Source organism: Solanum stenotomum, chromosome 2 (genome assembly GCF_019186545.1).
Source record: "Solanum stenotomum isolate F172 chromosome 2, ASM1918654v1, whole genome shotgun sequence".
Classification (NCBI taxonomy): Eukaryota; Viridiplantae; Streptophyta; class Magnoliopsida; order Solanales; family Solanaceae; genus Solanum; species Solanum stenotomum.
The window spans coordinates 12,135,670-12,159,900 of record NC_064283.1 but is presented as its reverse complement, the minus strand read 5'-3'; the positions used below and the strand labels follow the sequence as shown (position 1 = coordinate 12,159,900).

Below are 24,231 nucleotides of genomic sequence, written 5' to 3'. Positions count from 1 at the left end.
TTATATAGATATATACCATGAAAAGTATATATATATATATATATATATATACACACATATACAAATTTCAATTGATATATGAGAACACCTATTAATTAAATACAAACACAAATTTTAAATTCGAAAAAAAAAATGTACATCATAGGTAAACAGCAAAATAAATTGACTTTACTTTATAAAATACAAATTTCAATTGATATGTGAAAAAGGGTACCTATTATCAGAATACAAACACAAATTCTGAAGTCAAAAATATTGTACTATGTTAGATTAAGGTTATTATAATATGTAAACAACAAATAAATTTACTTAATTATTTTGGCCTAGAAAAACTATCAAATACAGTTTGGTTTTATTGAAGTGTAAAGGGCTCATATCAAGTGTGCTTTATAGAAGGTTCATTGCGAAGAAAACTCATGTTCAAAAGAATAGAACAAAGATGCACAATATAGAGTTAATAATAAAGCCACCAACAGCTATTAGGGGGCAACTATATCAGAAACCCTATGTTACGCAAATTTATCTACCAAATCTCATTCAAAAATGAGAAATTCTTCACTCTATCCTCTCTCTTTATAATCATAGCCCAAAACAGTAGCATTTTATCTCTCAATGTAATATGAGTATGCACTTGAGCCGACGAAACAACTTCACTAAGGCCTGCGTACAATCTACCATCATGGGATTTCACTAGTATGTTGTTGTAATTTTAGAGTACGAAATGTTGTGAAGACTGAAAAAGGCAATAGCTGCAATATAACATATGGGGTGAGGGTGAAGCAACATATTGAAAGGCCTCAGACATCCAAGGAAGGATAAAAGCAGCATAAACTATCAAGCCTAGTGAAGGTGAAAGCTCTTAGGCGGTCAGTGCAAATGTTTTGAGAAACAAGCCTTAGGATCTATCTTCATAGGACAATACAAAAGCTTCTATGAACACTAGTTTTAGGAGTTGCACATACATCTGTGCATTACTATTGGTCTCTATATCTTTGTGAAGTAAGAACAAAAACATAGATGTGCTAATACCATATACAAAACAATATAATGCACTCAAAGGACAATAAATTGATCAGGGCAGCTCAAACTTGATAGTAGGAACCTGAGTAGGGAAGAGTAGATGATGTATAGGAAGCTCAAACTTTACTAGGAACACGAATCAAATATTCATAAAAGCTTAATTCCAACCATTTATGACAATGATATAGTATCAGGTTAGCATCAAAGCCAATCAAAGAAAATAAAATTGAATGTAACTTATAAAAGGTAACACCAAGTGACAAGTACAATTACTAGTGTGGTAAAATAAAAGACAGTATCTACCTACTTAAAATAGGAGACAATTTGAATTTAAAGATATATGAACAATCAAAAAATGTTTTGAGAAACAAGCTTTGGATCTATCATCGTGGACCAAAAAAAGTAAAAAGTACATTAAAGAAACAAACCTAGTGCACACTAGTTTTAAGAGGACTTACACATACAGAAGTATCCTTATAGTTCCTAATCATCATCAAGAATGAATAAAACCACAGTAAAAAATTAAACATAATTTAATAGCCTCAGACATCCAAGGAAGGATAAAAGCAGCATATGCTCTCAAGCCTGGCGAAGGCGAAAGCACTTAGGCGGCCACTGCGAATGTTTTGAGAAACAAGCCTTAGGATCTATCATCATGGGCAAAAAAAAATGAATATCAAGAAAACATAAGCAAGTGAACAACAGTACTAAGAGGAGTTACAAATACAGTAGTGTTATTATTAGTCTCCTATTCATCATCAAGCAAGAATAAAATCATGCTTAGCTAAAAATTAAACATAGTAAAAGAGCCTCAGACATCCAAGGAAGGATAGAAGCAGCATATGCTCTCAAGCCTGGCGAAGGCGAAAGCACTTAGGCGGCCACTGCGAATGTTTTGAGAAACAAGCCTTGAGATATATCATCATGGGCAATAGGAAAAAGGTTCATGAAGGGAAAGAAACAAGCAATCAAACACTAGTCATAAGAGGATTACACAGATATTCATCATCAAGCAAGAACAAAATCTACCAAACTTAAAAGTTAAAAAGCAAATGAACACTAGTCCCGAGAGGATTACACAGATTCATTTCAAGAACACAATCTATCATAGCTAAAACTTAAACAAAGTTAAAGAGCCTCAGACATCCAAGGAAGGATAGAAGCAGCATATGCTCTCAAGCCTGGCGAAGGCGAAAGCACTTAGGCGGCCACTGCGAATGTCTTGAGAAACAAGCCTTAGGATCTATCATCACAGGCAAAAGACAAGAAGTTAATGAAGGAAATAGATAAGCAATTGAACACAAGTTCTTAGACGATTACACAGATATTCATCATCAAACAAGAACCAAATCTAACATAGCTAAAACTTAAACTTAGTTAAAAAGCCTCAGACATCCAAGGAAGGATAGAAGCAGCATATACTCTCAAGCCTGGCGAAGGCGAAAGCACTTAGGCGGCCACTGCGAATGTTTTGAGAAACAAGCCTTAGGATCTATCATCATTGACATAACAAAACAGTTCAGCAAAACACAGTAACTTCTTAAAACAATTCAAAATTGTACCATCCGATAATGATCAGCAAAACATAAACATTGTGATGCTGACAAAGTGATGAATGGATTCAATTATCAGGGACTTGTTCATCCCTAAAGCAACTCTTTCATTGCTAGAGAGGCAGACTTAAAAGTCCAAAATCCCCCAATTTCATAAGCAAAGGGATTATTTTCATAAAAGCTAAGATCTTTGGCCATAAAATCCAAATTTGATAACATAAACTATAGTTTCAAAAGCAAAAAAACCACAACATAGCAAAATTACATGCTAAAACCAAAATGGAGAAAACCCCAGATAGATTCAACAGCAAAATAACAAAACACGATAATGGTTAGCTCAAAAATGATGGTGTCTCAGACATCCAAGGAAGGATAAAAGCAGCATTAACTCTCAAGCCTGGCGAAGGCGAAAGCTCTTAGGCGGCCACTGCGAATGTTTGAGAAACAAGCCTTAACAATTATCATCATAGACACCATATAATATAAGATTCTAATAAATAAATCAATCAATTAACCAAAAATTATCACAATTCCAACTTAAAACAAACATAAAACATAAATTAAAGAACAAAAAATGGGAAGATCTCAGACATCCAAGGAAGGATAAAAGCAGCATTATCTCTCAAGCCTGGCGAAGGCGAAAGATCTTAGGCGGCCACTGCGAATGTTTTGAGAAACAAGCCTTAAAATTCATCATCACAGATCAACCCCAAAATGCAAAAACTCAATCTCAAACCTTAAACAGAAGAATCCCAATTTTAAAAAAAAACTCAATCTTGATTCCATTTACCTATAACCCCTAAATAGAGGAACCCCACAATGAAAAACAAAAACTCAATCTTGATTTCGTTTACCTAAAACCATAAACAGAGGAAAAAAGCTTTGACAAGAGAAGGGGGAAAGGGATAATTGGCTAGGGTTTGTAGTGAAAAACTGCAGTGATGAAATTTGAGAGAAGCAAAGTTTGAATTTATAAAGAAATGGCGGAATATTAGGGTTTATAAGAGTTTTTAGGGTTTGCTGTTTATAGGCCTGGGTTGGAGAATCCAACAATTGTAGACCCATTTGGGTCGTGGCCCGGTTTCTATTATTTATTTATTTTAGATTGTTTTTATCAAAGCTTCAAAAAAGAATGTTGGTCAAATAAATTTAAAAATAATTAATATTTGATCAAACTCTTAAACTATATTTTACAAGTGAATTTTCTCAAATTATATTTTTGTAAAAAAAAGACTACTTCTTTTAGCTTTTGGAAAATAAATAGATTAATCAACGCAAGCATGCTGTTTTCTATCCAAAAAGTAACATTTATATTTTATGCAGCTCATATGTACGGCTACAATCAGAACCAATGTTTTTAAATTAATCATAAAATACATAATATAACATCAAAATATTTTTAATAACTTTTAACAATATAAAAGACAATACTAGAGATCCATAAATTGTCCACTGAAATTCAATGATCTTACAAATGATTTTATTTATGATCTTATAGATGACTCTATTTTGAACAATTCATTTTTCTTTTTATGTGGGTAAGCATGTCGATCTTTTATTACATAGTTGCAAGCTGAACAAATCACTAAATCGAAGACCATGTACTTTCATTTTAGATTGAATGTAGTTAAAGGTCTTTATTGGGCCTAGATCATGCACCCTCCCATTCTTTTTCCCCCCCCCCCCTCTCCCTCAACTTTGATTTACATATCATTTAGTGAATCATCTTGAAGTCAAGGGCGGCTTTTGCCTATGAATTTTTAGGCCAATGCCTTAGGCCCCAATTTTTGGGGGACTCAAACTTCTATAAAAAAAAATCATGTTTAATTTTTTCATGAAAAATAATAATTATTTATAATAAAAAGTGTATATATATNTATATATATATATATATATATATATATATATATATATATATATATATTCTTCGCCAACACTCACATTATTTATCCTTTTTAACTCCTTCTACGCTCTATTTTTTCAAATCTTTGATAGTTAGAGTAATATTCTGCCAAAAATATGAATCAATAGCCGAAAAGTGTTGAACAAAGTATATTACAAATATTCTTTTATTTCTTCATAACTTTTCATATTAAAGTAAGGTATACCAAGTTATCAACTTTTTGAATCAGATTCTATGATTCTAACTCTTATCTTTATTTAAAATTTATCAACTTATTACTTATAGAACTATATTATTGATTCATATAATAATTGTCTCAATAAAATGATGTTTTTCAATGTTGAATTGATAAAATCTTGCTTAAAAATAATAATTAAAAAAAGTATTTGAAAAAATTATTTATAAAAAAGATATTAAGCAATAATTTACATCTAAAAATTTAGAAAAATAAATAAATACAGATAAAATTTATTTAAATTGTAGGCCTCTAATTAAAAGTTCGCTTTAGGCCTTGAATTATATTGAGCCGCCCCTGCTTGAAGTTGAGTTAACTTGTCTCAATCTCATCTGTCGACTGAGATTGGTTATACTCCTTCAAATTGTGTTCTACTTATTATGTATATTTTTTAAAAATTATATATAAATGAATAATATTATAAATGCATATTGTTGCTTTAGTGAAATTTTATCTCTTTAATCCATTAGTCTAAATTCAACTCACTCTTTTTGTTCCTTACATGGTCTCACAAAAAAAACTTATTATATGACGGTTCACTTTCTGGTTGTTTGACCTTAAAATAAAATAAAATCAATGACTCAATTACATATTGAATTGCTTACAAGTTAAAAGAATAATATTATATGTGGTTGTGAATCTCTTCTAATCATCTTGATGTTGATTGCATTTCAGTAGGCAACAAATTATTTTTTTTTTAATTTTTCGATTTTTTTTTTGTCTAATCAACCTTTGCCTTAAATTCATGTATTGCTCAATAAATATTGATTAAGCTTTATTCGTATATGATTAGAAATCAATAAAATTTATTATTTTTCTTGCGAGCATTTCTAAACCAGTCAAACAACCTTACACTTGATTTCTTCTTAAGAATCGTAACAACCATCTTGTCATATTCAAGAAGAACCATATACACCTTTTTTGCAAATTAAAGGATTAATGTTAAATCATAACTAAAATTAAATATTACAAAGTAATGCAATTGTATATTTTAAACTTATTAAACATAATTTGTCTTGGTGCAAATAAAATTTGGGATATAATGATCTATAATTTTAAAAAGTTAATTATATTCATGTACTATTAAAAATAATTTAAATATGTCAGATCTGTGTCTACACCCTAGCCGAGACAGAGAACTTGAAATCACAAGTGATTCCAAGTTGACCCTTGACATGGCATATCTAAGCATATCACAGAAAAACTAAAGTGGAAGTTGTAAACTAAAATCATAAGTGATACATATTTCAGAAATAAGTCTACTACAACTGAATATTGATGTCTGAAACTTTCTAAGCGAATAAGATAATTTGTCGAGGCAAGACCCCGAGCTGCCTAAATCATCTTTGATCAAATCACCTGTTACATTAAAATTGAGGGATTAAATTAGACAAAAATAGATGCATCTTTCATGCTTGGATTTTCTGGATCACATAATTTATACAACATAGAATGAGCATGATGAGAAATAGTGAAAGAAAAAAACAAAGCCAAATGTTTAGAACTTAAAGCATGAATTACAAATGTATGAAATGAGATCTAAATTAAAGATTAATATTATAGTAAACGATTGGAAAAAAATAGTTAAGAAAGCATAGTGACAATATGACCAAACAAACTGGAACAAAGCTCAATAGGCTTAAAAAATGACAATACTCATCCAAGATTTTAACCCATATAGGCGAAGAAAATCTTGGTAATTCATAAGATACAACTCAAACTATATTATATATAAGACTAAAGGAGCATTATTCATAAAGAAATTGATTCAAAATTGTGATGGTAATGTCAAAGGATTAATCAATCTGGACAAAAAATTATGAATTTTTTTTTAAATTTAGTTTAAACTTGTGTTGGAGAAATTTAGTTCAAGAGATTCACATGTAGATCTTGAGCAGATACTATATGGACATATGATCGCGACTGTAAGAATCTCAAGTATCGATCAATCATGAAGAGGTAGAAACCAAGTAACTGAAGCCAAATTTTAACTCATATAGACAAAGAAAATATAGTATGATGCAAAAATAAAATCTGATGAAAAATTATAAGAATTCGTAAAGTTTATATAGCATAAAGCAGCTTTCCCAAGCTTTGCATATAGTATATAGGATTATTCTCATCATCTTTTTCTAGATAGATAATGTGAAATGATGGACTAAACATTAATCAAGGATAATCAAAGTTTTTCTATGGTTGAAAATATAGATATAAGAGGATTAATTATATCTTGTTAGTTTTAATTCAGACAAATTTGCAGAAGAAATATAAATCAAAATAGGCAAACAATTTTACCAAACAGGTTTAATTTCACAAGTTTTTAATTATTAACTGTTATTTCATATTGTAGTTTTTGAATCTATCAGTTTAAGGTGGTTATTCCAACAAGATCAATAGAGGAAGGTTATATCATCTTTTAGGAACTAAAAATGAACACAATAGTCTTTAGTCATAACAATAATTATAACAGCAGAAAGAATATATTTTTATTTAAGTTGATAAATGGAGTACCTGTAAAAAGATAAACTTTTAACTAACCTGCTATTATAGGAGAAAATATTTTCAATTTCCGCAAAAGAACAGGAACATAAGGCATCCACATAGCAACATCAAAAGCTTGCAAAACACGGCATACAGTGGCAGCATCAAAAGAGTGCAAAAAATGACTGTTTCGAGAATCACAACAAAAGTGTTCCAACTGCAATTCAAAACAATCAAAGATAATATGTCTAGACACTGAATTGAATTCAAAGAAAATAAATACAAAGAGAAGTAAATCCTATTTATATTAGTCAATTGGAAAGATGAACTTTTAAACAATGTACAAAATAATTCAAATACCTTTTAATTCTTTTTCATGGGAGGATTTTTCATTGCCATGCTTGGATATTCTTTTTCTCCTGAACTAAGATGTTCAATTGTGCGCTTTTTCGCATCTGTAATATTGACTGTCGTAGATGCCATTGATTTATGAATCACATCTTGTTTCTCCAGGTAAGACAAAATGGATAATTTTTGCGTTGCATCCAATTTTTTTGTGAATAGCCTTTTTACTTGAATGTTAAATATCTTGCCGTTCAATTCATCTTCCACATTTTGGAGGGATAATGTTTCTTTCTGAAAAAATGGAAAAGAATGATTAATAATAACAAAATCATTAATATTTTATATATTATATATATAATAATAAGAAATAAAGCGAACAGACAAATCGAAAGAGATCCGATATTTTTACCATAAAAGAAGATGTTCAACAACAATATCATATGCAAGGATCATGAATTTTCACATAAAAAAAAAAGTGGATGAGGAAAGAAAAGTGAATCACAAAAAAGATACTAAGTTTGTTTTTAAAGGAAAATCACTATCTCTATGTTTATGTATTTACATCTGAACTCAAATTCAATATTAAAGGTCTTTCAACTAATCAGAGCCACACATGTAGCAGTTCTAAAACGGTGACGCCTATTGTGGTAGGTGCGCATGACAGCTTAGGCATAAAGTTCTCAGCCAATGGGTAACTATGTGAGATGTTATAAAAAAAGTTAACTGTAAACAGACAACAAAAAGTATAAGTTGGGTGATTCACGAGATATTTGTCTATTGAAGGTAAGTTTCCATTCCCTCATCATTTATAACATTCTATGCTATTTGATAAGGAACTGACGAGATATTGTTGGAAAGCGGTGAGCTGAAGTTCTTCCTACTATAAAGGTCTTCACAACTTACATTATACAAAATGAATTTTTATTACAAATTTTCTTATGCTAGAATTCTAAGCCTATAGAGCTATAGTATCCTTTTCAAGTTAAGGAAGTTATATGTTTACTTAGTTGAAACTCTTAAAAGTTAGATAGTATATTTTTCACATAATTAAAGAAAGTAATTGGCCATAATTTAATTACATATATACATATATGATTAGTAATCTAAAAATAAGTAATTGATATTACATATCTTCACACGCAAGATAAGATTATAGCCTACTTTATAATGTAGGGTAGATATTTTTAGGATTACTACTTGCGATGTTATTATGTGCATTTAATTTAGACAGTAGTGAGTTAGAACATTTCATCGTAGATTCCTTTAACTGTTACAAGCCAGCAGCAGAGTTTATAAGAAAATACAAAATCAGAACAGGCTTTTTGTTATTATTTGGTGAGCAAAAAGTAATATGTACCTTGACGAAGCAAATTTCATAAATTTCTTCTGAAGTGAGGTGCAACATTTTCTCTGCAATTTCATCCGAAATAATAGTTGTTGCAAAACCGTTGTTGTCCTTAATAGTAACTTCAAATTGACATCTGTTTTGATAATTAATGAAAATATTTTAAAATAATGGTTAGTTAAGACATTTATTTCTTTGAACAAACAAAATAAATAATCTTAATTACTTATTATTAATTTTGTAGAAGAGCAAAAATACCTAGGAATAAGATGTGTGGATCGGTGACAACTTGTGCAGTATATTTCCCTTCGCACATTATATCTCGTGAACAATTGCTTACAATTTGAGCATGCTAACACACTAAAGCGTTGGTCCTTACTTGCAAGGGACAATTCAGCCTCAACATTAAATACTTGTCCCTTCAAAAAGAGATACCAATATCTTAATACAACTATTCACCTTCTACTGTAGTAGTCATTGCAATAGTTAGGAAGAAAATAATATCTCAGTCATGGTACTTGAATAAAGCAATAATCATCATCAAATTTCGAGGTTTCACAATAGATTATTGAATAGTGTATAGATTACACATCAAGATCAACTGTAGAGTAAAAATGGAAAAATGTGTATTTACTTATAACTAAAATTATTTGTGTAATTATATTAACTTGAGTTAAGGACAAAAACATATATGTGCAATTCCAATAGTTTCATAGAGCATTGAATAGTTTCTTTGTCTCTTATTTTTTTACTGGGAAATTAAAAAAAAAAAAAATAGAATAATATAGTTGTTGTTCTCACCGGAGGTTGTGCCTGGATGTTAGCCACAGATATAACTTCATCCTCAAATGGAATCAACATAATAGAGCCAATTGGAGTTGTACTTTTCATCTTATAAGAAACAAGCTTTGTTTCAATTGGTTTGATCCTATAAACAAGTAAAAATACAAAAATTTATTAATATTAGCTCATCCAAAATAAAAGAAATAAAAGTGAAATTTCAAAACTTTGTGATTGTAAGATTAAAGATGTTTTTTATATCTCAAAATATTTTGAAATTTCGATGCATTAAATAAAAATGTATATTACCACGTCCTTAACTCAGCAGCTTGTGGATATGGAGGATTGATTTCAATTGTTGTATTGAATTTGCTCGTCAAACCAACAAATCTATTCGACGTTCCTATGTGCATTTGAATATGCCATTTTAGTTTCATCATGTCATCTATTTTTCAATAAAGGGAAAAATAAATTTATTTGCACTTTTACCTTAGGATGATTTCCCAATTTTCCTAGCAAGAATGATCGGGTAATCATGAAGTTAGTTGAAAAGTTTAACTCCCTCATGATCAATAAAATCCTCCCAAAGTGTCGGTTTTGTTGGTTTTTTCCTGCATATGTTTTGAAGGATGTTTTCAAACATTAAAGTTGCAGAAGATATGTGATATTGTAAAAACATTATAAATAATAAAATTCAAATCTGATTATTATCAACAAATACCAGCATTTTTGTGCTATAAAAGTCAAAATATAAGATTCACGAACAAAGAAAAGAGTTGAGTTGAACAGCGAAATTGATGAACTTTTTAATCTATCAAAGTACTACAGGTATTCAAAGTGATTGAAAATTGAGATTCACAGACACTTAGTCTCATTGATTGGGGATTGTGAAGAAAATGATGAGATGATATTAGTCTATGATTACATGGCTAATGGGCCATTGAGAGAGAACCTTTACAAGCACAATAAGCCACCTTTGTGATGGAAGCAAAGGTTGGATATTTGTATTGGTGCAGTTAGAGGTCTTCACTATCTTCACACAGGTCCAAGGTACACTATCATCCATAGGGATGTGAAAACTACAAATATTTTGGTGGATGACAAGTGAGTGGCAAAGGTTTTTGATTTGGATATTTGGATCAAGAGTACTTTAGAAGACAGCAAGTAAAAGAAAAGTGTGATGTCTACTCTTTTGGGGTTGTCCTATTTGAAGTATTGTCTGGAATGTCAGCTCTAAATGCTAGGACATACAACATGTGGGTTAAGGGGAGATAGAGTGTTCGCAAACTTTTCCCTTCCGAATACAACAAATCAAAGTAGGTATGAAAAAGAAATACAACATGACAAGAAGTTAATATCTACCAGGAACCGTAATTAACTTGGATATCATTAGCTGTTGATCAAAATTTAATCTTGATCTTTAAGAAATAACAGAAAATCATACCAGAGAAAACAAATCAAACAGGGCAACCAGTGTATTTCTTTTTAATAGACTCTCTCCACAATATTGGGAAGTTAATTCATCTAAAATAAAAGGGCAGGAACAAACCAGGAATAAGATCAATCCTTATTAAAACTGAACCTTTACTTCACTCTATTGATTGACTACAGTAGAACCATGAGAACTTTTTGAACCTAAAACCAATTGTTTATATACGATATTATTTAGCAAAAAGCAAAAAAAGCAAGTAAACACAGGAGTAACTAAAACATGGTATAAAGTAGGCAGATCTGCAACTTTCACATATCCAGATTCATCCCATAATATGTTTGCCATTTCACTCGGAAATTAAAAGCTTTCCAGACATTGAACAGGCTTACTTCAGTCACCAATAAACAAACAAAGCATGAGAGTGTGAAACAGCTAGAAAGACTTAACAGAATCAGTCTTCAGGTCCTAATCAATTATTGCGTCAGGATCATGCTTCAGGTTTCAATGAATTATTGCATCAGGTTTATGTTTAGAATCAAGATCGAAACTTTCATGGTTATGGCATTTTTACAGAAGCTAGTGGAATGAAGAAGATGAACAAGGAATAACATAGAAAGCAAATAAGAGACCAGAGACATCATTATCATATCTTATCATTTTGTTTTGGCCCATCAAAAATATCTTTTCTCTGCAAGAAAATCTACACTTTATGTTATCTTTATATATTAATTATAATAATTCTATGTTAAATGTAACCTTCAGTATATAAAGTCATATGAAAGTTGTATATATTTTGGAATTTTGTATTATTATTAGCATCACATCAATTGAGTAACAGTACACACTACTAAAAAAAAATTGTAACCTTTTGAATTAATTTTACAGCTTGTCTATGATAATAAACTCTTGAATTAGTTTTCCAGTTATAGTCTTTGTTGAAGGACTATTCAATCACATTACTCTAACAAAAGAGAGGGGAAGATGCACAAACAAACCAAAAAAAAAAAAAAAGAAGAAAAAGACAATCTTCGCAAAAATAAACAAAAACAGTCCTAAAACTACAATTAAACTCCGAAAAAGTAGTAACCATTTGGAGAAGACAACTACAAAGACAACGTTACTGAAACTCGAAAGAATTAATCACTTTATTAAATACAAGTATATACATCAACTACGAAAATGGAAAAGAAAAAAAGAAAACACTATCAACCAAAAAGAACCTTTATTTGAAAACAAGTAATAAGATATGAAGATAAATGACAAGAGTGATATTCTGTATATACTTACAGCTTGCCCATGACAATAAACTCTTGAATTCGCTTTCCAGTTGTAGTCTTTGTTGAAGGACTACCATTAATGACAATGGCGAGTACATCTTGCATTAAACAAAAATAAAGAAAGAATAATTAGATCATGAGAAATATTCTATTATAGTAACAATGGATTTTATGTGAATAATAAGAATAATTAAATAAATTTATAAATACCAAATTCAAATTCTTTGGGTTGATTCTCAAAAGTGTCAAATGTGGTAAGAGCTAGTCGTGTTGGTGGTGGTAATGGATCCTGTGGAGGTTTGACCTCTTCAACTGGTTCAACAATGGCGTTTTTATCAAGTTTCCAAATGAATTTGTTAAGCGAATTTTCATATCCAAGAGGTGGTACTTTCACTTGTGCAACAGATACCAAGTAAGTCTTGAAAGGAGCAAATTCTTTTTCAAAATATGTTATATCAGTACTGTAAATAGTGGCCTGAACTTGATTCTCCTGTAAAAGAATTTGTAAAAAGTTTGATTAGTTGTGTAAAATTTAAAAGTTATTTTATTATTTTTCATATTATTAAAGTAAAAATATAAAATAATGGATTATTTAGTTAACTGAAGTAAAGTTACGATTTTAAAATCAATAATAAATTAATAAAAATAAATACCTCTTCATCTTGTAGAATTAAGACTTGGTATTTTGTGGTTTTATCTTTGTTGTCCCTTGGTCGACTTTTATCAACAACTTGGACTTTACAGGTCCAATCTTTAGTATTGGGAGTGATTATATTGATGGTATATCTTTCCGCCATGTTGAACTATCTGCAACTAAAATACATTATAAGAGGATAAGCTAAAGGTAAATGTATAATGAAAGCAATATTATAATATAGATAAACATAAGTAAGTTGTATATGAGATTTACCATTGCAAATTAAATCACAAAGTTCAAGAAAAGGCCTTTTCAATAATTTCATTGTAGACAACATTATATGTTGAATGATCATCATTTTCGTCAATTATAGGTGGTCTAATTAATACTTTTACATTGTGAGAACTTGTCGCTCTTGATAAAGCAACATACAATTGTCCATGAGAGAAGACAGATTCACGTAAATATATACCAACAAAATCTAATGTCTGTCCTTGAGCTTTATTTATAGTCATGGCAAAACATAATCGTATAGGAAATTGTGTTCTCTTAAAAGGAAGAGGCAATTTTTCATCTTCTGAAGTCATGAGTGGTATTCGTGGAATAAATACATGTGTATTTTTAAAATCTCCGCTAGATATTGTTGCACTGATAACATGAGGTTTAAAATCATTACATATTAAGCGTGTCCCATTGCATAAACCTTCACAGGGATTTAAATTTCTTAATAACATAATCGGGCAACTTTTCTTCAAAGTTAATTTGTATGGAGGTAAACCAGTAGGATTTAAAGTGTGTAAGAAATCTTCATATTCACTTTGATCCTTTGGATCAATAGTTTCATCTATAGCAATATAGACTTTTTCAGTGTTTGGAAATTGAGAGATCAACATGTCATTTATTTCATCAACAAAATCATTTTTAGTTGTTAGAATAGCATGTGAAGTAATAAACGAAGTTTTTGTACAACATGTGTATAAATCTGGATAAGTATTTCTAAAGAGAAGAGTTAGAGATTCTTTTTCAGAAGTGAAAGGAATAATGAGGGAATGAGGAATTTGAATTTTTCCATGGTCATTTGTTTTTTCTTTTCCATCACCAATTCTCATTAAGTATTCACAAAATTCAGGATCTTTAGTTGCACGCATATTCTTCGATAACTGTAATTTTTCAAGTTGATTCCAAATTTCAGAACACAATAAACTTTCACGAATAAAATCTTCTTTTTTTCCACTACGAACAACAGGAAGAGTTTGTCTGAAATCACCACTAAAAACAACTATTTTACCACCAAATAACGTATTTGTTTCCATTAGATCTCTTAAAAGTAAGTCAAATGCTTCAACCATTTTCTTTTTTGCCATTGAAATTTCATCCCACACAATTAATCGTGCATCTCGTATTAAAGATCCTAGTGAACTTTGTTTACTAATATTGCAAGTAAAATTTTCATTGACATCAATAGGAATTTTAAATCGAGAATGAGCAGTTCGACCTCCAGGAAGAAGTGAAGCTGCAACACCAGAACTTGCAGTCGCTAAAGCTATATATCCCTTGTGTCTTACTCTAGCTAATAAAGCACGATATAAAAAACTTTTACCAGTTCCACTAGGACCATCAATAAAGAATGCCCCAAATTTATTTGACAATACTCTATCAAGAATAATATTGTAAGCCTTTCTTTGTTCAGTGTTTAATTTATTTTTTAATAATAAATCTTCCTCACTAACAATGATATTTGTTTCGTAATGAACTTCTTTAGCTTCTTTTGCTATTGATGAAGGTTTGATATATTCTGAAATTAGATCAAATTCATTAATGTCACGACCCATTGAATGAAGAATATCATTAATGTAATTTAATACTTTATAACGTATTTCTCTTACATTTATGTTCGAACTTTTTTTGAAATCTTCAGACATTGGGTTTTCAAATCTTTCCCATAATTCTCTAGGATTTGTTGGATTACAATAAATCAATAACATAGCAAATAATTGTCTTAAACTGGATGGCATTTGATAACTTGCAGCTTCAGACATGCATTCTACCAAATTATTATCACAAAGTAATAGTTCTCTTTTTTCTGCAGCTTCTCTAAATGAATTATATTGTACTCCATTTACAGTTCGCAGATCTTCATATGATTTTGGCCCCCTTACGTTCATTAAAAGAAGTCTAAGATAGTATCTTTCTCCTTCGGTTGGATGACATGTCACTACACGTCCAATAACATGACCTCGTTTACGACGTGTCCACATTTTATTTGTTGTTGACCATACAAAATGTTCTGGAAATTCACGATATAATAAATTTAGGTCCATAGCTTCTTTGTTTGATTTATTCATTAAAAAAAATTCGGTTAACATTGTTTTTCTTATCATGGGATTACTTGCAATTTTACTAATGTTGTCAGTACTTTTGAAGGAAACAAGTTGTTGTCCTTCAAGATGTAGTTGTAGATGATATACACTTGGACTCATTTCGCTAATAGGAAAAGCGAATATTCTCCATGCAGCTTCAGGTGGTGATACCCACCTAGCAGATTGATATTCTTTTATTTCATCTATCTCTAGGTTTACATCATTAGTCTGTATATGAAATGCTATTTTATCATGTCCTTTGCAAATGTATTTATAAATGTACTTCACAACTTTTATATCCGAACAAATCTCTACATTTATATGACAGTTGAATTTACAAGTAAATATGGATTGTAAGGAACAACCCATGAGTTATCAAGAAAGTGTCCTCTAATTTTCACACTTTTTCCTGTATTTCGTCTTCTATAAATTGGGTATGAATTTTTTCCTTTAGTTGTTTGTTCTACAAACTCTTTAGGATATTTATTTTTACAACGTCCTTTTTTCTTCCTACAAGAATTTGTTGGATTCAAATTACCACAAGGACCATGCATCATGTGTTGTGTAACACGTGAGTATAAATAGGGATATATATTTTCATCTGGTATTTCAGCACATACAAATCGATCATATGCTTCTGGAGTTAGTAATTTGTAATTCTCATTTAGTATAATAAGAAAATGAGCATGGGGAAGTCCTCGTTTTTGAAATTCTATTGTATACATAAATGCTGCAACTTTACCAAATATATGTCTTTTCATTATATCATTTTTTAATTCTTCTACTTTTGCTCTAAACACTCTACTAACCAGATCGGGCCTATTTTGTACCTCATCAGTTGCTATAAGTTTTTCTTCTATTTCAGACCAAGAAGGATTACATGTTATAGTAAAAAATATATCAGGTTTTCCAAAACGTTACACTAATGCAATAGCATCCATATACCGTCTACGCATATCTCTTGGACCTCTAGTAAAGCTAAGTGGAAGTATGCGTTGTTTTCCTATATGTGAAGCTTCTCTTTCCCCCTTACGTAAAACATCCAAAATTTCGTCTAATACATCAGTTCTAATTAAATCTTGATTAAAAGAAGCAAAGTCTAATCGTTGACTTTCAATTTTTATCCATTCATCTACTACATATTGTTGGAATAATCTTCCTGCATGTAAGACTATATTTTCATCATCTCTTATTTGAAGTTTGTAACAATAATATTCACGACAAGAAATTGTGTCTCGTTTGTGCTTTTGTTTTAGCATAACTTCGGCTTCCATGTTAAGCAGTCCATCTATTGAACACATATTTTTTATACTTGGTAATTGTTCTTGTTCGCAATATATTTGTGTTGATGTTCTTGAAGAGCACTTAATTTTTTTAATACCACAGTGCCATCCACCTTGACCATATGGAAATAGCAATGGATATTGCAATGGATCATAACAACCGTAATAATAATTTACCAATTGTCTCTTATCACCTTTTGTATATATTCGAATATGTGGTGTAGGAATAGAATTAGTAATATCTTGTTCTACCCATATTCCTGCAACTTCTGATACTGTTGGTAAGTTATATATACGCTGATCTAAGCCAGAATCACACTTAAGTGCAATATAAAAATCAAATAGTTGTGGAACATCTACTAAAGATTTTAAAAACATAGAGTATGGATTAATTTTTAATATTTCCATCAAAGTTCTCACAACATACTCATTTAATTTTTTTGAACATGCCATTCGATTTCTTAATTCATTTTCACTCTCAAAGAAATATAATTGAAGATTTTTTCCTTTTTTATCTTTAGGAATCAAGTCATTGATGAAATGATACATCTGACCTTGAACCCGAAAAGTATAAATACCATTATTTCTTTTTGCTAATTCCTTGTCATAAGTTACTCCAAGAGATGTGAAAGCAAATATATTATTGTACGTTCTAATGTAAGTTCTAAAATGTTTTGATAGCTCTGTATTTTCCAGATAAAGGTTCTTTAAATCTACTGGAATCTCATGTGTACTTAATTGAACAGAACCATTGCTACAGCAAAATGCAGGCGGTTCATATTCAAATTTTATGGCTTTACAAAATTGACAATTTGATACTTCTTTTAATTTGATATAATTAATTTCTGATGGCATAGTACTACCTATTTCTGGTAGGAGCAACATGCGTTGTCTCATAAGATTAGAACTTTGTGCAACATAAATAATGGTGGAATTAGAAGATGATGCAGTAGTCAAATCATTATTCATTGAACTTTCAGATAAGTTATGTTTTCTCATTTCAGCTCTCTTTGCTCGACGGCGTGCCAGAAGAATTTCTTTTTCCTCAGGTGGCATCAATCTATATAATTCACGTCTCCTAGCATTTCTATCCGCATTTGATTTTTGAAAAGCATGCACATTTTTATAATTTCTATTACTTGACATCTTTGGGATCAAAAAAATTTTACACAAAATAATTATCTGGTAAATAATAGTAATAATTTTAAATAAGGAATTAGTTGAGTAATACTTACCACACACTTAGAGAAAAAGTGAAACACAGGAGCGAACAACTACCGCAATTAAAAAAAAATAAAAAATGCAAAAAATGTAAGGCTGATTTAAATAAGGGATTAGTTGAGTAATACTTACCACACACTTAGAGAAAAGTGAAACACTGGAGCAAACAACAACCGCAATGAAGTGGAAATTCTGTAAAGTTAATAGTTCAAACCATATATTAAATAATATAATAGACATGTTTAAAGAAATAATTTAAAAATGTAAGGCTGATTTAAATAGTAATGCAGAAGAGAATATGGAATGAGAATAGTGAGGCTAGCTTTTGTCAGCACTAAGCAATAGAATGTTATCATTTCTAATTCATTTTAAAGTTACCAGCTAAAGAAGAAAATAGTGAGACTAGCTTTTGTCAACACTAAGCAACAGAATGTTATCATTTCAAATTCATTTTAAAGTCACCAGTCAAAGAAGAAAACAAACAACAAATAGCTCATTAAGACCATGGACAAACATACAGCTCTATCCTATTTCATAACTGTTACCAACTAAAAAGAAGTATACATCTCAATTAAGGCTGCAGCTTAAAATTTAACTGGAAAAATGTGTTACACACTAACATGAATAAAAATAAGCTTGGGTGATCAGTTACATACCCCAAAATTGTACAAACTGTAAATGGTTGATTTCTAACAGTTATCTGTTGTGTAAAATTCTACACGAGAGATAAACAATTAGAATGGAAACTTCTTAGTCATAATACATTGGCAAAATGTCGACTACATTCTCTTAGATAGAAACAAAATGCAGATAGCATAAACCAATGCAGAAATCTCAGAACGAACCACATCAAGCATCACCCCTAAAAATGACAACCTATATGAACTTTACAAAGCACAACGGTGCTCCAAGCCAATAAAGGTTACATTTTTTGAGATAGATTTACTAATATAGCCTACTTTCAATGAATCATCTCCACACCACCTTAATAATGGTGAATGTGTAGAGAAGATTCATATAGGCAAACTCAACTAAAGTGATGTAAATATAGATAAACGTGCTAATCCAACTTTCTTGAAATCATAATTACTAACAGATAGCTATGTGAATAATAAGAAAAAAAGAAGAAGATAAATATATGAGAGAACGACAAAAAATTTGATGAAGAAGTTACCTGAAATTTAAAGAACAGAAGACAAAACAAACTTGATATTACAGGAAGATGAACTATCTGTGAGAAGAGAAGATGAAGAGTTATTTATAGGTATGATGGAAATTTCTAGACAGAAGATATTTTGTAATTGTGTGTTTAATATTCAGCCACGTGGAAAGGGTTTAATGGACAAGTAAAAAATTATATTTTATACATAAAAAATAAATTAAATATCAAGCATTGTGAATATAATATAAAACGACAATTATACCCTTGAATTACCGCCTTAGTTTTTTTATTTATTATTATAAATAAATTATTATAATAGTTATAATTATTAATTATTATTTATTATTTATTATTTTTTTTGTTAAAGATTGACAAAATGAATGAAACATACCAGAGTTTAAAATTCAGTTGAAGAAGATGAGCAAGTCTCTATTGATGATGATTGTTGATCATAAAATTGTCCTGATGTTAAGATCTGAAATGAATAATAGGTTTAATTTATGATAAAGAAGAAGAAACTGAAAATCTTATTTCTGAATCTGATGAAATTGAAAAAATGGAAAGTACAAAAAGTCAAAAATATAGAACTTTAATGATAGTGATGACGTCGTTACCGATGGCCGGCTTCACCAAGCTTGTTATATTCTTCATCCATCTAAACAAACAGAAAGAAAATCAAACCCTACTGACACAGACAAAACCAATATCAAAAACCAAAAATTACAAACATGCAGTCATGAACCAAACAAGTGTACAAAGCATTTGGTATAGTCCACCAAAATTTCCAAAAGAAAAGAAGAGAATCATCTAAACAAACAAAAATGAACAAAGATCAAAGCTTTATGCATACATTAACACAAGCACAACCACCAAAATGCCAAAAGTCCAAAACCAAGAACCCCTGTCTTAGCACTTGGTATAATCCAACAAAAGCTCTAAAAAAGAGTCATCCTATCCTAAATCAGAAAATGCGAATCGATTGACTGTTGTTGGAACAAGAGGGATGGAAGAAATTATGCTTTTAGAATCATGTTTGAGCAAGTATGTGTGCTTGGAATGTGTTGAAATCCTTTGTTTGGAGTGTGAAAGATTGAAGACGGATGGTTCTAGAAGATGGAAGAGAAATGGGTTTAGAAATCTTGCTTTTGGAACTGAGATTTGTCATTTTGTTAGTGTAAAATTACCTATTTGTCCTTTTTGCTTTTGGAATAGAAAAATTTGTCCATTTTTTAGTGTAAAATTACCTATTTGCCCCTGGTCGTCCTAGGCTTCACTCTTCTATATAATAGAAATTTATGGGAAAAGGCTCAAATATGCCATCGAACTTTTAGAAAAAAGTTCATTTATGTTATTCGTTAAAAGTTTGGTTCATCTATGTCATTATCGTTTAAGAAAAAGCTCATTCATGCCATTATTTTTTAATAGTGATTTTGCAAAACCACTTTTTACACGTGTCCAATTATAATTCAACCACGTCATTATTATCTTTTTAATAAAAAAAAAATCAAAATTGTGAACAAATATTGAATTAAAATAACCCACCCAAGTAAAGAACCACCCAAATTTTAAAAAGTCCCTATTAGGGTTACTGTGATGGGTTATAGGGACTTTTTAAAATTTGGGTGGGTCTTTACTTGGGTGGCTTATTTTAATTCAATATTTGTTCACAATTTTGATTTTTTTTATTAAAAAGACAATAATGACATGGTTGAATTATAATCGGACACGTGTAAAAAGTGGTTTTGCAAAATCACTGTTAAAAAATAATGGCATGAATGAGCTTTTTCTTAACCGGTAATGACATAAATGAGCCAAACTTTTAACGGATGACATAAATGAATCTTTTCTAAAAGTTCGATGGCATATTTGAGCCTTTTCCTTTTATTTATTTTAGATTATTTTTATCAAAGCTTCAAAAAAGAATGTTGGTCAAATAGATTTAAAAATAATTAATATTTGATCAAACTTTTAAACTATATTTTACAAGGATGAGAGGGAGTTGCTCGGATGGTAAGCACCCTTCACTTCCAACCCGAAGGTTGCGAATTCGAGTCACCAAGGGAGCAAAAAGGGTGGGAGCTCCTAGGGAGGGTAAAAAAAAACTATATTTTACAAGTGAATTTTCTCAAATTATATTTTTGTAAAAAAAAAAACTACTTCTTTTAGCTTTTGGAAAATAAATAGATTAATCAACGCAAGCGTGCTGTTTTCTGTCCAAAAAGGAACATTTATATTTTATGCAGCTCATATGTACGACTACAATCAGAAACAATGTTTTTAAATTAATCATAAAATACATAATATAACATCAAAATATTTTAAATTACTTTTAACAATATAAAAGACCCTAACCATTCCGCTATTCCTGCCCTAAAACAAGGGAATCCGCTCTGACCCACCACCCTGGTAGGAATTGCTAGATTTACAGATCCATAAAATTCCAAAATGTCCACTAAAATTCAATGATCTTACAAATGATTTTATGTTTGATCTTATAGATGACTCTATTTTGAACAATACATTTTTCTTTTATGTGGGTAAGCATGTCGATCTTTTATTACATAGTTGCAAGCTGAACAAATCACTAAATCGAAGACCATGTACTTTCATTTTAGATTGAATGTAGTTAAAGGTCTTTATTGGGCCTAGATCATGCACCCTCCCATTCATTTTACCCCCTCCCCCCAACTTTGATTTACATATCATTCACTGAATCATCTTGAAATCAGGGTCGGCTCTTGCCTATGAATTTTTAGGCCAATGTCTTAGGCCCCAATTTCTGGGGGCCTCAAACTTCTATAAAAAAAAAATCATGTTTAATTTTTTCATGAAAAAAATTAATTATTTATAATAAAAAGTATATATATATATATATATTCTCTTCGCCAACACTCACATTATTTATCCTTTTTAACTCCTTCTACACTCTATATTTTCAAATTTTTGATAGTTAGAGTAATATTCTGCCAAAAATATGAATCAATAGCCGAAAAATGTTGAATAAAATATATTACAAATATTCTTTTATTTCTTCGTAACTTTTCATTTTAAAGTAAGGTATACCAAGTTATCAACTTTTTGAATCAGATTCTATGATTCTAACTCTTATCTTTATTTAAAATTTATCAACTTATTACTTATAGAACTATATTATTGATTCATATAATAATTGTCTCAATAAAATGACGTTTTTCAATGTTGAATTGATAAAGTTTTGCTGAAAAATAATAATTAAAAAAAGTATTTGAAAAAAATATTTATAAAAAAGATATTAAGCAATAATTTACATCTAAAAATTTAGAAAAATAAATAAATAAAAATAAAATTTATTTAAATTTTAGGCCTCTAATTAAAATTTCGCTTTAGGCCTCGAATTATATTGAGCTGCTCCTGCTTGAAATTGAGTTAACTTGTCTCAATCATCTCTCGACTAAGATTGGTTATACTCCTTCAAATAGTGTTCTACTTATTATGTATTTTTTTTTTATGATGATGTATAAATGAATAATATTATGAAGTATAACTTACATAAATCCCATAGTGTAAAACCTAAATTACATCTTATCCCTACTTTTTTTCTATTTTACAAAAATCTCTTAAAATATCAGCCATCCGGATACATTAATTGTGATACATTATAAAACTTGTTTGTTGCGTTTAATATGGAATATTAACATAAAATTGATTTTCTTTCTCATAAATCACGCAAATCTGATTGATATCAATCCATTCCAATCTGTAACAACTTCACAAAATTCAAAATTCAAATTTTCATCTTCTTCATCAATTTGAAATCGTAAAAGATTCATAGGAGGAATTGCCCTTCTTTGTGTTATTCTCAACAACTCGTCAATGCTAGCATTGATGGAACGATTGCTGATTTTCAATTGTATAGAGGAGGTACTCTTATCTGTTACTCCTTTTTTACACTTTTTTTTGCCCTTTCTTCTTTCAAGAATCCCAAAAATGACGTGCACTTTGTCCTTTTGTATTATAAATATGTAGGGAATCTATGATGGAAGTTGCTCTAGTAGTCCAGATGACTTGAGCCATGGAGTACTAATAGTAGGATATAGTTCCGAAAGAGATGATAACTACTGGATAATCAAGAACTCATGGGGTTAATCATGGAGAGTGGAGGGATATGGATATATAAGAAGAAACAATGATTTGCCATATGGTGTTTGTGCCATTATTTCATTGGCTTCTTATCTGACGAAGAAATTATCTTTTGTATTAACTCCTTATCCATCTCCAACAAAGTCAACATCTATCTTTTCAATAAAGGCTACCAAGTTCCCTTCTGGGTTTCATTCTCATCAGGCTAGACCATATCATCAACTATAATATTACGATATTGGGTCAACATGTCAAGTATGGTAAGCATATTCTACACACACTTTTTTCATACGTTTACCAACATGTTCCCACTGAGACTTGAATTAACATTAGTAAATTGATGATGAAAAAAAATAAGTATGAACGGTGAAAATCAAGGAAGACGAAAATTACCTATTCAAGAAGTTGAAATTGATTTGAGTGGAGAGAGCGATTTTGAATTTCAAATTGTTAGGAAGGAATTAATTGATAAGATTGTGGGAGTGAAGTTAGGGAAAGATTAATGGAGTGAATTAAGGAAGAGAAACGTTAGTTTTAGGAGTATGAAGTTGTGTATCAGGAGGTTAGGATTTGGGAGTAAAATAAGGGATTTTGGTAATATTTTGAAATGGTAGGGAATAATAGAAATTATGGTAAATAAAGGTGTGTAGATAGGTAATATTTCCTATTATAAATGCATAATGTTGCTTTAGTGAAAATTTATCTCTTTAATCCATTAATCTAAATTCAACTCACTCTTCTTGTTCTTTACATGGTCTCACAAAAAAAACTTATTATACGACGGTTCACTTTCTGGTTGTCAAATAAAATAAAATCAATGACTCAATTACATATTGAATTGCTTACAAGTTAAAAGAATAATATTATATGTGGTTGTGAATTTCTTCTAATCATCTTGATGTTGATTGCATTTCAGTAGGCAACAAATCATTTTTTTTTAATTTTTCGGTTTTTTTTTTGTCTAATTAACCTTAGCCTTAAATTCATGTATTGCTCAATAAATATTGATTAAGCTTTATTCGTATATGATTAGAAATCAATCAAATTTATTATTTTTCTTGCGAGCATTTCTAAACCA

The 24,231-nt window shown here is 30.1% G+C and overlaps 1 protein-coding gene and 8 non-coding genes across 13 annotated transcripts; all 9 read right to left on the bottom strand.

Moving 5' to 3' along the window:
- Positions 1 to 793: 793 nt before the first annotated feature.
- Positions 794 to 917, bottom strand: LOC125857300 (small nucleolar RNA SNORD14). The gene has a single exon (XR_007445627.1). It is a non-coding gene; the product is annotated as a small nucleolar RNA SNORD14 (small nucleolar RNA).
- A 641-nt stretch (positions 918 to 1,558) lies between these two features.
- Positions 1,559 to 1,682, bottom strand: LOC125857297 (small nucleolar RNA SNORD14). Its single transcript, XR_007445624.1, has one exon. It is a non-coding gene; the product is annotated as a small nucleolar RNA SNORD14 (small nucleolar RNA).
- A 145-nt stretch (positions 1,683 to 1,827) lies between these two features.
- Positions 1,828 to 1,951, bottom strand: LOC125857298 (small nucleolar RNA SNORD14). Its single transcript, XR_007445625.1, has one exon. It is a non-coding gene; the product is annotated as a small nucleolar RNA SNORD14 (small nucleolar RNA).
- A 203-nt stretch (positions 1,952 to 2,154) lies between these two features.
- Positions 2,155 to 2,278, bottom strand: LOC125857296 (small nucleolar RNA SNORD14). Its single transcript, XR_007445623.1, has one exon. It is a non-coding gene; the product is annotated as a small nucleolar RNA SNORD14 (small nucleolar RNA).
- A 125-nt stretch (positions 2,279 to 2,403) lies between these two features.
- On the bottom strand, positions 2,404 to 2,527 carry LOC125857299 (small nucleolar RNA SNORD14). The gene has a single exon (XR_007445626.1). It is a non-coding gene; the product is annotated as a small nucleolar RNA SNORD14 (small nucleolar RNA).
- A 47-nt stretch (positions 2,528 to 2,574) lies between these two features.
- On the bottom strand, positions 2,575 to 2,675 carry LOC125857284 (small nucleolar RNA snoR99). The gene has a single exon (XR_007445613.1). It is a non-coding gene; the product is annotated as a small nucleolar RNA snoR99 (small nucleolar RNA).
- Positions 2,676 to 2,923: 248 nt separating this feature from the next.
- LOC125857294 (small nucleolar RNA SNORD14) lies at positions 2,924 to 3,046 on the bottom strand. Its single transcript, XR_007445621.1, has one exon. It is a non-coding gene; the product is annotated as a small nucleolar RNA SNORD14 (small nucleolar RNA).
- Positions 3,047 to 3,154: 108 nt separating this feature from the next.
- Positions 3,155 to 3,278, bottom strand: LOC125857295 (small nucleolar RNA SNORD14). Its single transcript, XR_007445622.1, has one exon. It is a non-coding gene; the product is annotated as a small nucleolar RNA SNORD14 (small nucleolar RNA).
- A 2,772-nt stretch (positions 3,279 to 6,050) lies between these two features.
- LOC125857067 (uncharacterized) lies at positions 6,051 to 19,964 on the bottom strand. Of its 5 annotated transcripts, XR_007445589.1 has the most exons (10): positions 19,885 to 19,964; positions 19,649 to 19,689; positions 19,426 to 19,509; positions 18,005 to 18,064; positions 13,025 to 13,178; positions 12,582 to 12,861; positions 12,382 to 12,469; positions 10,152 to 10,273; positions 9,972 to 10,065; positions 9,778 to 9,810 (listed from the first exon to the last, which is right to left on the bottom strand). XR_007445589.1 is itself a non-coding variant. In XM_049536730.1 (9 exons), exons 5-8 carry the CDS (start codon positions 13,166 to 13,168, stop codon positions 10,204 to 10,206), a joined length of 582 nt encoding a protein of 193 aa, XP_049392687.1. In that variant the 5' UTR covers positions 13,169 to 13,178; positions 18,005 to 18,064; positions 19,426 to 19,509; positions 19,649 to 19,689; positions 19,885 to 19,947; the 3' UTR covers positions 9,976 to 10,065; positions 10,152 to 10,203. The 5 variants fall into 5 exon arrangements, 3 of the variants coding, with proteins under 3 accessions (XP_049392689.1, XP_049392687.1, XP_049392688.1); XR_007445590.1 differs by lacking the exons at positions 9,778 to 9,810; positions 19,885 to 19,964 and adding an exon at positions 19,047 to 19,103 and having other exon boundaries at positions 9,976 to 10,065; positions 19,649 to 19,713; XM_049536730.1 differs by lacking the exon at positions 9,778 to 9,810 and having other exon boundaries at positions 9,976 to 10,065; positions 19,885 to 19,947.
- Positions 19,965 to 24,231: the final 4,267 nt, after the last annotated feature.

Coding starts and splice junctions, on each gene's coding strand:
- LOC125857067 (XM_049536732.1), bottom strand. CDS start 9,773: ATGAAAAGTACAACTCCAATTGGCTCTATTATGTTGATTCCATTTGAG. Junction 9,302..9,683: donor ACATCCAGGCACAACCTCCG/GTGAGAACAACA, acceptor CTCTTTTTGAAG/GGACAAGTATTTAATGTTGA. Junction 7,829..8,894: donor ATGAAATTTGCTTCGTCAAG/GTACATATTACT, acceptor CCATTTTTTCAG/AAAGAAACATTATCCCTCCA.